The 14,183-nt window shown below is 37.8% G+C and overlaps 1 protein-coding gene across 1 annotated transcript; it reads right to left on the reverse strand.

Annotated features, from left to right (window-relative positions):
• Positions 1-785: 785 nt before the first annotated feature.
• Positions 786-7,141, reverse strand: cgref1 (cell growth regulator with EF-hand domain 1). The gene is made up of 7 exons (XM_083901259.1): positions 7,018-7,141; positions 4,804-4,909; positions 4,589-4,663; positions 3,610-3,680; positions 2,983-3,107; positions 2,751-2,852; positions 786-1,672 (listed from the first exon to the last, which is right to left on the reverse strand). The coding sequence occupies exons 1-7, from the start codon at positions 7,025-7,027 to the stop codon at positions 1,436-1,438; spliced, it is 726 nt and encodes a 241-aa protein (XP_083757385.1). The 5' UTR covers positions 7,028-7,141; the 3' UTR covers positions 786-1,435.
• Between the last annotated feature and the right edge of the window lie 7,042 nt (positions 7,142-14,183).

A 14,183-nucleotide genomic window follows, 5' to 3' on the forward strand; every position in this document is an offset into this window, starting at 1 on the left:
GAAATAAACAAAAACATAATTGATAATTTGTGTATGTTGTGGCTGCAGTTTGACAACTACATCTCCAGACCAAAGAAAATAACTGTCTTCTTTTAGAAATGTGACTGAACAAAGGGGTTACATCTGATGTTTACCCCAATCAGATCCAACCAGCTAATCATTTAAGGAAAGAATGGGATTCCAAGTTTTAGAAGTGTTATCAAAACACCCCCTTACTTAATTTGTGTAAAATGTAAGAAAAACAATATATCTTTTCGCCAAAAATGACAAAAGGGAGGTTTTTTTTAATCCTTCCAGTGAAGTCAAATACTACATCTGCGAGCCAAAATATACAAAAGCAAGAGATGTTTTTCAAGTTAAAGGACTGCAAATGCATTATTATTAAAGTACAGATATCATAAGTTTTATTTTAAAGAAGCATCATTCTCTCACAAACTGAGTCTTTTGTACATTACCCTTCATGTTTCCCTGATCCAACACATCTGATCTGAAACATACAGGCCAGTCAGGATTGAGAAACCCCTGATGTAAAGCACATACGAACAGAGGTCAGAACTAAAAAAAATCCATTGGACATGAACTTTGTATCTTTTTTTGTCTGTGAGCCTTTGCACATTTTATTGGCAGTATAATAGTACACAGCGTGTGTTTGTATTGGATTTGGGGTAATTTCTTTCAGACTGAACCTGAGGAAGAATGACAGAGCGAGAGGGGAGGGGTAATATTTGCTTTATTTTCTCTAATTGTATAAATCCACAAAAGACAAACGACATAAAGTAGTGTGAACCTGTCAGACTGCAAACATATCATACATAGCTTGTAGCCTGATGGTTGTAGCCTGTAGTAGTAGTAGTAAACTGTAGTTACAGTAAGGCTTGTTCATTTGGAATACAGTACTGTTCTGCAATTTCATCATTTCTTACACACTCAACATTGTAATACTTGTCAAAATAAAATAATACATCCAAATAATGTGAGGCTTGGCCACTATGATACAATGATGTGCAATTTAAAGTTCTTCTTTTTTTAATATTACCGACGACCTGTGTTGTCCGTAATCATTTGTAACAGTGCCTACAAAAAGACCTAAAACATAATAAAAAACCTTTCAGAGTATATAAATAGCATACTAAACATTCAAAATGAAGTACAATAGCTTTCATAATTACGTTGCTGGCTTTCATTCGACTAATAAGGAATATATTGCATCTCAAATTCAGGAAGTTTGTCCCTCGAGCAACTCTGAATATGTTTGTATCAGTAAAGAATTTGATTAGTTGACAGGAAGACTTCTGCTTGTGATCAATCGTCACATTATATGTTTAACAAAAAACATCAGTAAAATCTCAGTTCAATTCAGATCCATTTGAGGAGATGAACATTTTATTCTCCATGGTTATAGTGATTAATCCATCGTGTGTGCGTGTGTGAGCATTCATATCTCCTGTTGCCCATGATGTACAGGAACATCCAGGTGATGATCACTCTGATCAGCTGCTGGAGCGTGTCCATTATCTTCATTTAATTCCTTCACGGGTTCATCTTCCTCTGTCCTAACTTCATGTTGAGGTTGAATGTTGTCTTCCTCTTTCTCATCAGTGCCGTTGTTCGACAGCTTCTCCTCCGCTGCCTCCTCGTGCTCCTGATGATCTACGTTGTTGGTGTCGGAGTCCTTTGAGGATTAAAGTGGAATGTAATGTTACTGCAGTCAGCCACTAATGATGCTGTGAGTTGAACCAGTAACAGCTCACTGAACTGAAACAACATGAGCACTTCAAAAACAAAATGGCAACTTGGATTAAATGTCTTATTATGATGTTAAAACTGATTGTGAAGTGTAATGTCACCATCCATACCATATTATTTGTTCTTGGACACAGACTTAAAGGGATACTTCACCGATTTGAATGTGGCTTTGTATTTCTAGAATAGCAGTAGTATTTTTTAGAAAGTGCTTCCCTCCCTCAGTTTTTCCCTGAGTTGTAAAAAAATCTGTTTTCCCTTATCCAAATGTGCCCTACTGTGAGTCAAATGATGCGTTTTGCATCACAGTAGGGCACATTTTGAAAATGGAAAACAGATTTTTTTTACAACTAAGTGAAAAACTGAGGGAGGGAAGCACATTTTCTAAAAAATACTACTGCTATTCTAGCAATACAAAGCCACATTCAAATCGGTGAAGTATCCCTTTAATGGACCATTTGACAGGTCACAGTAAAACATTACAGGTGTAAATTATCAGATTAAAGATACAGTACGTCTTCTTCTTTTTCTTCTTTAGTGGTCGCCACAGCGGATATTGCTAATTTTTGTTGTTGATAAATTCGATCATTCTTTTCTACAGTACAGTTGTAGCATGACTCGACTCGGCACAGCTCGAATTTACTTATTTTGCTTTTCCATCAGAGATAGTGCCTGGTACCTGGTGCTTTTTTTTAGTACCTGCTCTGGCGAGGTTCCAAGCTATATTTTAGGAAGGACATGTCTAAAATCTGGTCTGGTGTATTTAGCGACAGCATTGTAGTTATTCCATCAAACAGCTGAACGGCCAGGTTTCTTTTCTTTGAGAAGTAGAATCCACTTTTTGTGGGCGCTTCTTTATGTTTTCACTGCTTGCAGCTGTCTCACTTTAATAGCACAATGTTGCTGTTGTCTCCAACATTAGGAAAATAATCACTATCCCACGCTTTACTTGGACTGTTCAAATGACTGGAAGTCAGTGCTGGATGAAAGTGTTTGTGTGTGTGTACCTGTGTGTAAGGTAATGGGGGAGACAGCAGCTCTGAAGGTGCTAATAGACCGTCCTGGTTGAGATCCTGAGTCTGAAGTAAGTAATCTACCATGGACACCACCTGAGCTCAGAGAACACACACACACACACACACATAGGGAGAGGGAGAGAGATACACAAGTCACATACACTGGATATTCATTAACGTCAACGTTAATATGCTCCTGCCACTACACACAGCCACTTCTCACCATCTCATTGTGCCGTTTCCCTGCTGCATGATGGGAGTTATAGTCCGAGAGTAGCTTCATTATCTCCAGGCCGTCCAGCAGCCCGCTGCGATCGTAGTCATAGAGATGACACAAGAAGAACACCTCTGACACAAAACAGGACATGTGTGCCACGCAGTAAGAAAATGTACACACAAACATGGTTTTTATGTTGTGACAAAAATGTGCTATCACAGAATCACACAATGAAAAACAACTTTAAAGAGTCTTTGTCGCCTTAAAGGTCCAGTGTGTAACATTTAGGAGTGTTTGTTGTTGGCAGACATTGGATATATTAGCCATAACATACCTGTATAGGCGTATGATTGCTTTAAAAGCCTAAGAATAAGCTTTTTATTTGTCTTATGCCACCATGTTTCTACAGCGGTTCTAAAGGACAATGAAGACAGTGCATGCATTTTGCATTCTAAGCAGGAGCTAACAACACAAAAGAAGACAAACAACATCCTTTCTGGTTCTGGACACATACTTCATTACAAAATGAATTGAAAATGAAAGTGTGTGTATTTGATGATTGGAGCATACATCCGTATATACTGTGTCAATATATACAGATGTCACACCAGCAGGTGGCGATACTGTGTCTACCTTGTTCCCTGGAGTTGATTTCAGGTCTTCCTTGGCCATCAGCCTTCATCATGGACTGAATGTAACTCAACCTGTGGTCAGAAATACACCGGGAGTCAATTTATAAAGGACTGAGGTACTTCATAGTCAGTCAGTATGTTCACATGTTTAATCAAGCTAAGGTCTAGGATATTAGTCTGACTAAGTCAGGCAACCGGATAATTTGCAGAGTCAGAGTATACATGAGGAGGAGAAAATCGTCCGTTTACGCCTGTTACGTCTGTATCTCTCTATATGCTAATGAGTAATGAATCAGTTTCCTGTTGACCTTAACGTTACAGAAAAACAACTCTTGTGGTTGCTGTGAAAAGAGTATTACGACAGTTTATACGTCCCCTCCTTCAGGGTCAAAAACCGGGGCGGACTTTTTGGTGCATGGGCAGAACGGCAAGTCTGACTGCAGTCTGACTAAGCATATAGATCAGACTGATCAGTAATCAGACTAACCCCAACCCTAACCCTATCCAGGTATGTTAGTCTGACTAAGACTAGCTTGATTTTAGTTGGACTAACGTGTTGACATGACACGAAAACAGAATTAATGTCTTAGTCTGACTAAAATAGGACTTTTAACATGCATGTTAACGTGTCAGTCAATTCATTTATATTACATAAAAAAAAATACTTTTAATACAAATAAAGACACCTACATGATATGACTGGTAGTCAATGTGGCTCATTGCATGTCAGTGAACGAAGTATAGTCGATAAATCACAAAAAAAAGTCTTGTCATATTATCGTCAAATGTGGGCTGGAAAAAATTCAATAACAAAGAAATGAAGGGATTCTCACAGTTCAGTTTGGAAACTGTTATTGCTCATGTAATCTTATCGGCAAGTAGTTCATTCCCCAATCGTTCCAACAACACAGCAGCCAAAGTCCACACACTGATAATTGACATTAGCTGCTTCCCCCATAACAACAGACTGCATTACTCACCTGTGTTCCTCCTCCCCAGAGGCGAAGGGGTTGCGTAGTGCTGCAGGAGGAGAGTGGAGCGCTACTGCTTCATCTCTGTGAGATTTAGAAATAACAAAAGATATTATAGCACAAATATGTGAAAAAGCCTCTTTTATTTTACAATCACATTTGTTTTTTGACAAAGCAACAATAGAGGTGAAAGAATAATTTGTCGACATGATTGTAGGGTTCACCTTTGTGTTCCTGGTAGACCTGGTGCACACAGGCACAGGTGTATGAGCAGAAAGAGGCGTATGATAAACTGGACAAACTTGTCCAGGTGAGACTCCATGAACACACCTAACAGGAAACACATGTTATGAGCTCAACACGTGTACATATAGGAAATATAAGCACATGTATTATAAATGTACCACATATAGACATAGACACATATAGATAAAAGAGAGGAGAATATTAGCACTAACACATTTGGAGGTACCTCTTCTAATCTAAAAGGGCAACATAATTAAATAACAATGTAACATAGCATAGTATTATATATAGTATTCTTCTGCCAAAACACATTACTGTGCAAACATCTCACACCACCATTAGATTTGTTGTTTTAGCAATGTTTGAATGACCAAACAGTATAATAATTACACAATCACTTAACTAGAGCACAGAGAAAACACGGCAAACACATATGCATGTGTTCAAAATGACAACGCTTTCAGAAAAAAAACAGCTCCTACAGGTTAACGTTCCAAGTATTTAGTGTGACTTATCCTTACACTTGAACAATAGCACTGGTTAAACCTGTGTTTTCGTGTATAAAAACAGCTGCTGTGAAATAGGTCTATTCAAGACACGCTTGAGCATCACATACACGTTTTGTATGAGTTAAACTCAATTGTATATTCTTACGCACAATAGCAAGATATAAAACCAACTTCCAGTCACATCATTCCAATCCAAAGTGACCACAGACTTTGACCTAAAAACAACACAAGTGTGCCCGACCTGTGCCCTGAGACTTTTACACAGTACAGTACATCCACGTAAACCACCTATAATAACCTTGTAATCATTTGTGCTATCAAACTACAAATAAATATATGATTTTATCAAGCATCTCAATAAAAAATTTTCCCGCATAAAATATATTTCTATTTCCATTACTGGGATCTTCATTAATGGGTGAATGTTTGAAATGCCCCCTGGGAGAGCCTCATGCCAGACCTCATGATTTATTCATAATGATCTCAAGGATTCTTTGTTTTTCACTTTGAAATGTTCAAACATGATGAATGTATGAGAAGATTATATTTACATATTTTGCGCAAGTATATTACGTTCCTGTAACATTAGTACATCTGTTATTTTTATATCTATAACCTCGTAGAAAATGTGCACAAATACAGATGAATGATCCACATCAAATGAAGGTCAAGTGTCAATAGAAGGCACCACATGTTTATGCTTACAAATTAAAATCAGTTTAACATATTTTAACAGTTTAACACGCAAATATCATGATAATAATGATAATATCATGATAATGATTTCTACCTTAGTCTAAAAGCTGTGCTGCAGCCCCAGAGGCTGCACAGTAAAATCTAAATAAAATGTAAAATCTAAATAAAAATCAGCAAAAGCATTTCAGCTGAGTCATGTTTGGGCTGTTGTTTTGGGAGAACAATATCTGTTACACAGCTGGAGAATTATGTCTTTGAAATGACTCAGCACAAATGTGTTGTTAATGGATCCATAGTTCATAAATGGTCTAAAATGACTGTATAGGAATAATATTAATAATATTGGTATCGGTATTGGACACAAAAAAGTATCATCCCATCGCTGGATGATACCACTTTTTTTGTGTCTGATACTGATACTGATATCTACCCATACAGTCAAGTTAGACAATTATGAACTGTGAAATAAACAGCTGTGAAATAAACAGCCCAAACATGACTCACCTAAAACGCTTTTGCTGGTTCTCATTTACATTTATAGTCTGTGCAGAGTGAAGCATGAGACAGACCAGTATCAGTAAATCCCATCACTAATTGTAGCCTGAAGTAAAACCTCTGTACTGGCTTCTATGTACAGTATAGCACATCCACACTGTCCCACTGTCTCCAGTCCACTGAGACAACTCTGTGTTTCATTTGTGCTGTGGGCAGTGCACAGTCACAGTGAGCTGCTTTATGCCAAAGACAGAAGAAGAAGAAGAAGAATAGGGTTTTACTGCAGCTTCAGTAGCCTCACGTGACCCACAGCTGCAGCCTGAGCAGCAGCCTCACATTAACACTCACACATACACAGTCGTGTGTTGACGCACACAAACACACAAGTGGAACAATGATTAGTGAGGTTGTTTATCACATTATTATTAGTATTATTATTATTATTAGACACTGACGAAGAAACACTGTATGAGATGGACACGGTGAGCCTACCTGTGTGCATGGTGAGCGCGTGTGTGGGGGATTCAGGAAGGATTCGTGTTCACACAGGTTCACATCTGGATCAGCCTCCACACTTCTGTCCCTCCCGCACTGTCCTGACTCCTGTGAGCTGCCTGCGCTGCGCACCTCCCAGTCTGCACTGCGCAACAGCGGCGGCGCGCGCACACACAAACACACACACACACACACACACACACACACACACACACACACACACACACACACACACACACACACACACACACACACGCACACTTTACGCCGCCCCCGTCTGCTCTGCCCCCTCCGCTCCGGCTGCCACGGAGACCGGAGCGTGTTGTGGTCGATGACAGGTTCCACGTGGAAGAGCGGAGCCGCTGCTGTGTCTGCGGAGGAGGAGGCGCCTGCGTCTCCGCGCTCCTCTCTCCGTGTTTTCCGCATTGCCACGTCCACAGTGTCAGTCAGACTCAGGACAGGAAGAGGATATGTTTTTAATGCATGTCAGCAGCTCTAGTGCAGTTACTCAGATACTATGAACATAGCAGTGTCTCTCTAAAGCTGCTCTTAGATTATATTCACATAAAGTGCATTTAAATTATTATGTTTATTAGTATTCGAAAGTTATCAAAAAACATTTCCTTATTGGCTTGTAAACGTATGATCTATTTTAAAGGTACAGTGTGTACAGGGCCGGTCCAAGACTTTATGGGGCCCTAAGTTGAAATTGATTTCAGCCCCCCCCCCCCCGCTATATTGCATTCAAGGGGAGGCCCTTGTGGTGGTGATACTGACCGGTTTAATGAGTTTAGTTCTTAAAACATGCAAATGTGCACTAAATGAGCAAATCTTCAACTACAAAATTAAACCAAATAACTTAAACTCACTTAAACTATTTATATATCTAAATATAGCTAAGATATCTAGATTTCTTTATTGATGTGTTAAAATATTTTGTGGCAAAGTCAGTGTTAATTATGTGTCAAAAAGCCTGAAATTTCCCTTAAAGTATAAACAAAGCAACAACTCTAAAAGTACAGAATTACATTTTAAAAAATGAAATAAGCACACTAAAGTACAGTGTTATATTCAACGATCACATTAATTATTTGCAGTTGTGATGGTTTTGTCCTCTGCACTGTAATGCAGGTATTTGACCATTAGATGTCGCGGTAACTCTTTATTTTTAAGACCGTCACACTCCTTTGAGCACAAATCAGAATCAGTCATTCATTCATTCATTGTCAACCACTTTAACCTCCACAATGAGGGTCATGGAGGCCGCTGGTGCCAATCCCAGCTCTCATGAGGTAAAAAGTGAGGTACAACCTGGACAGATCACAAGTCCATCACAGGGTGAACATATAGAGAAAAACAACCATTCACTCTCAATTTGTCCATTTGACCTCTGCATGTTTTTGGACTGTGAGCTGAAACAGGAGAACCCAGAGGAAACCTACAGGAGAAGAACATGCAAACTCCACACAGTCATTCATCATGTGGCCGCAGAATATAATATCAAGTATAACAGGGGACACCGCTGTGGTCATACAGCACAACTTTTATTTTTACTGTCTTTATTACTTGTTACTACCAAGAAATAATCAGAAGAAGAAGAGCTGGTAACAGTCTGTATTTATAGAGAGCTTCACTAGTCTTGATGAACTGCTTCATACTGCAGTTTTGCCACTCAAACATCCTTCATACCCATTCACACACTGCAGCATGGGGTGAAGTGTCTTGCTCAAGGGCACACATAAACTAACAGAGCCAGGAATTGAACCCACAACCTTCTAGTTGAAAGACAACTCACCCTACCACTGAGCTACCATGGCTCAAGGCTAAGTCCTAACTTTTTTAATAGGTTTACTTCTATAACTTAGGTAGATTTTATATCAGAAAATAACTTTTGATACTTAAATACAATAAATGTCATATACTTTAAGACTTTTTCGTAGGTAATATTATTAAAAGTGACTTAAACTCCCCTTTAAGGTACTTTATAGACAGATGTACAATACAGTACACTGTACAGTATATACAATACTCAATAAAGTTAGGGTTGTTTGGCTTTTGGATTCAATTTCAGCATGCACCTAAAATGCACCATAACCTTTACAGGTGAACTTAAGTTAACCTTCTCTAAACTTTTGATGTTCCAGTACTTACTTACTTGAATACTCAATTGAATAACATGCTGTTCTCTAACAAGGTGATTAACAAACATCACAACTGTCTGATGTAGTGGTTCAATAGTTATTGAAAAGTTCTGGTTCAATGACAATTTGTATTCAAACAGTCGTCTTCATCATCGTGATGTTCACATTTTGACATCATGAGACCAAGACAACACTTTAAAATTGTGTTGTGGCGCTTCTTTATCTCAGCTTGTTTGAGATAAAGAAATTCCCATTGCATCCTTCCACTTAAATGCCCTCCTTTCATGGTAGAATATCACTGTAGCATGAACTTTTCATTGTGAGTAGTATATATATATATGTATATATATATGTGTGTGTGTGAACAGGAGGTACATATTTATTTATAATTTCACAAAGTTCCTTGCTGCTGCACATCTATCTTTCCTGCTTTTTCCACTTCCCAGCACCATATCACACAAGCGACCGGCTCTGTTTGTCTTTAGCATAGCCCAAGTGCATGTTCACATGCATATTAACACACACACACACACACACATTCTTGTACTTGCTGCATACTGAGGACCGAGTAAAAGTGCTAACAAAGTGAGGACCAGCATTTCCACTTTATAAATCAACACAATTACAAATATCTACTTCATGAATGACATCTACAAATAACTAATGGGTGCAGTACCATAACATGTCTGCAGGTGGAGCCCCAGAGCAAAAAGGGCTGGAAAACTTTTTTGATCTTTTTTTTTTTTTGGTCCAAAATTTGACAAAAAACGTCATACTAAACTTTGTTGAACAAAATTTAAAAAAAAAAAATTTGACCCAAAATTGTTGGTCCAAAATTTGACAAAAACGTTATACTATACTATGTTGAACAAAAAAAAGAAAAAAAATTTGCCCAAAAATTTTTGTTCCAAAATTTGACAAAAATGTCATGCTAAACTATGTTGAACAAAAAAAAACAAAAAAAAAAATTTGACCCAAAATTGTTGGTCCAAAATTTGACAAAAATGTTATACTAAACTATGTTGAACAAAAAAACAAACAAAAAAATTTGACCCAAAATTGTTGGTCCAAAATTTGACAAAAATGTTATACTAAACTATGTTGAACAAAAATACAAAAAAAAATTTGACCCAAAATTGTTGGTCCAAAATTTGACAAAAACGTTATACTATACTATGTTGAACAAAAAAAAGAAAAAAAATTTGCCCAAAAATTTTTGTTCCAAAATTTGACAAAAATGTCATACTAAACTATGTTGAACAAAATAAAAAAAAAATTGGGACCAAAAATGTTTGATCCAAAATTTGACAAAAACGTCATAGTATACTATGACGTCCACATTTTTTTTGACAAATTGAGTATAGCATGTTAGCATGATAGCAACCTAAGGAAGTGATTTCAATGAAAACAAAGTGAGGACCGGCCAAAATGTCCTCACTCCGTAAAATGACCTAACTTTGTTGGCTCACTGGTCCTCAGTATGGTGCAAGTACAAGAACACACACACACACACACACACACACACACACACACACACACACACACACACACACACACACACACACACACACACACACACACACACACACACACACACACACACACACACACACACTCAGTTATGTAACATGGATTAGGTTTCACTATTTGGTGGCCTCAACAGTCAAAACTATGCAAGCTATTTTTAGCCCTGTACCCCAATATAATATCAACAGATCACACAGCCTGTGCCACTGCACAGACACAACGGAGGGAGTTTTCATGTCCATTTCCGCCCAGAAAATTTTCCTCTCACTGGATATTTTCACAATTCCAGATCATTCTTTGTAAACTCACAACTGTGAGATGACTGTGTATGAAAACCTCTGTTAGATCAGAAGTTTCTGAAAGACTCAGAGGCTCCAACAACCATATTCAAAGTCATTCTGATGCTCAGTTTGAACTTCAGCAGCTCGTCTTCATGATGTATGTCTTCTTGCTCTGATTCACTGAGCTGCCATGTGATTGGCTGATTTTTATATGAGATATTTGCAAGTATATCAACAAGTAACTGAACAATTTCACTAAATAAGTTTCCAGTGAGTGTGGAATAATTGTTGAGATACTGTATCTATCTAATTAAAACAACCATGATCGGGTATGTGTGTGTGTTTCAGAGATAAATGGATATAAATACAGCTGCACACTATTTAAAAATGACCGCTGCGCCATATCTGCCACAATACTCAGGCTACACAATTCTGAAAATTGTAAAACTAACAATATTTAATGACTTAACTTATTAGGTGAGTTACTAGTGACCTGTTTTTTCCAGGAGAATGTTTGCATTTGAATTATTTTTACTCTTCAAACAGACTGCGTAACAGCGATAACGAACGATGGGAAAATAAAGCTAAAGTGAGGGCTCTGTATTTGGTCACTGCCGTCTGTGTAAATTGACTGTGACTAAGTATCAGCATCATTGAGTCTCATACACCAGACGCACTGCTATCATTAAGCAATCAGCTGCTAAATTAGCTGATGCAGACACAGTCACGTAAATCAGCAGGGAAATAATCTCAGTGTTTTTGTTTGTTTTCATCCTGTGTATGAAGCAGACTCAGAAAATATATAAATATATATTTTTATATAATATTTCCTTTTATGAATCTGAACTGGCAAGAAATGATAATAATAATAGTCAGCATTACCCTGAACAAGGATCTGTTGAAAATATTCGCAAAACCTCTTCAGGAATAATTTTAATGAATTTTTGAAATTCAAGAAATAATCTATTTGCCCTGATGCACTTTGACAGAGAGGTGACGTTCTTCAAAAATACAAAAAGTATCTTGGAATGACTGGAAATTTGTGTGAAGATATGTTTTTGAGTAAAATACGTTGTTGTCTTTGTGTGTGTTGCTTTGTGAGGACCAGAAATTGGGTAAACCATACGAAGTGAGAACACTTTGTCTGGTCCTGACATTATTATTATTACTTAAAAGGCTTTTTCAGGGTTAAGATATGGTTTTAGGGTTAGGGTTAGAATTGAGTTTAGGTTAGGGTTTGGGATTAGGCATTTAGTTGCGGTGGTAAAGGTTAGGGTAAGGGTCCACACTACGAATGCTATACAACCACACGTGTGTTTTGTGTACAGTCTATACAGTACACGTGTATGTGGGTGTATTTCAACAGCACTTTTGCTCTCTCAGGTAATTGGTCCTAAAACTCTTGTGCCCCCTTAGACGCCTGTGGAGAAATAACCCTGCAACCTGCAGAAAAAACCTGCAATTAGACACCCGTGAAGCGGAACTACCCCGTGTGTGTGTGTGTGTGAAACACTGAACAACAGATTTAGTGCTTCCTCTGGTTTTCTAGTAGTCAAGAATGTGAGAGGAATTAGCTTGTGGAATGTGACAGCCACCACTTCAAACAAGCTTATATGCAACTGTCCCATGTGTGTGTGTGTGTGTGTGTGTGTGTGTGTGTGTGTGTGTGTGTGTGTGTGTGTGTGTGTTCTTGTACTTGCGCCATACTGAGGACCAGTGAGGGTTTTTTTGTTGGTTACAAAGTGAGGACATTTTTACGGAGTGAGGACATTTTGGTCGGTCCTCACATTGTTTTCATTGAAATCACTTCCTTAGGTTGCTATAACATGCTATATTGTTTGTCAAAAAAAAAAAAAATCAAATTTTGGACGACATTTTGCGTCAATTTTTTTGTCAAATTTTTGACCAAACATTTTGGGTCCAATTTTTTTTTCAAATTTTGGACCAAAAATGTTGCATCAATTTTTTTTTCAATTTTTTTTTCAAATTTTGGACCAAACTTTTTGGGTCCAAATTTTTTTTTATTATTATTTTGGACCAAAAATTTTGCGTCAAATTTTTTTTCAAATTTTGGACCAAAAATTGTGGGTCAAATTTTTTTTCAAATTTTGGATGACAGTATAGTATGACGTTTTTGTCAAATTTTGGGTCAAATTTTTTTTTCAAATTTTGGACCAAACATTTTGGGTCAAATTTTATATATAAGTAGATATTTGTAATTGTGTTGATTTATAAAGTGGAAATGCTGGTCCTCACTTTGTCAGCTCTTTTACCCGGTCCTCAGTATGCAGCAAGTACAAGAATATGTGTGTGTGTGTGTGTGTGTGTGTGTGTGTGTGTGTGTGTGTGTGTGTGTGTGTGTGTGTGTGTGTGTGTGTGTGTGTGTGTGTGTGTGTGTGTGTGTGTGTGTGTGTGTGTACTTGTATTTGTTACCTCTGGCATAAACACTGACCTTGTCAGGGCCAGTAGTCCTCGTGGAGACCAAAACATGGTCCTAATGAGGCAGAATCTCATTCCAGAGGAGCTGATTAAGTTAAGGGATATGATATGAATTATGGTTAGGTCAAGGTTAGGGATAAGGCTTTGGTTAAATAAATGGTAGTCGATGTAGAGTCTTCCAAATGATAGCTCTGTGCATGTGTGTATCCCAGTCTGACTAGTGTTGCGCGACAGTTGTTGAATATTTGATCACAGCACTGTGGAAGGATATGCACATTTCATTCAGCAATTACCCTGATCAAAAACAATAACACTTTTATGAAATCAGCTTTAAACTCTTTAAAATGTCAGTGAAATTAATTTGCCTGACATTTTCTTTCTCTGAAAGTCATAGATTTAGCATCACAGATAGGACACATATTTTCAGTAAACATTTCCCAGTGAAAAACAAGAACCCTTTCATTAATAAGATCATGGAAAAATGGAGGCTCCACATGAAATGACAGAAAATAAATCACTACAGGACTGTTTGAACAGCTGCCCGATGATGTACAACCTACTGTAGTTGCATGACTTTTTGATAACTGAGAGTTCACAGATGAGTGAAGAAATAAAGAAAGCAGAACTGTGTTGTGTCCATCCATCTTTGAGGGCTACTGTTCACACTCACATTTACATCTATGGTCATTTAGACTCACCACTTGATCTCATTCTGCAGGTCTTTGCACTGTGGAAACAAACTAGAGCAGATGGGTCCACAACCCCTCAGGGGTCC

The sequence above is a fragment of the Microchirus variegatus genome, assembly GCF_963457635.1.
Source record: "Microchirus variegatus genome assembly, chromosome: 14".
NCBI lineage: Eukaryota > Metazoa > Chordata > Actinopteri > Pleuronectiformes > Soleidae > Microchirus > Microchirus variegatus.

Coding starts and splice junctions, on each gene's coding strand:
- cgref1 (XM_083901259.1), bottom strand. Junction 3,681..4,588: donor TCTGGGGAGGAGGAACACAG/GTGAGTAATGCA, acceptor TTCTGACCACAG/GTTGAGTTACATTCAGTCCA. Junction 3,108..3,609: donor AATCAACTCCAGGGAACAAG/GTAGACACAGTA, acceptor GTTTTGTGTCAG/AGGTGTTCTTCTTGTGTCAT.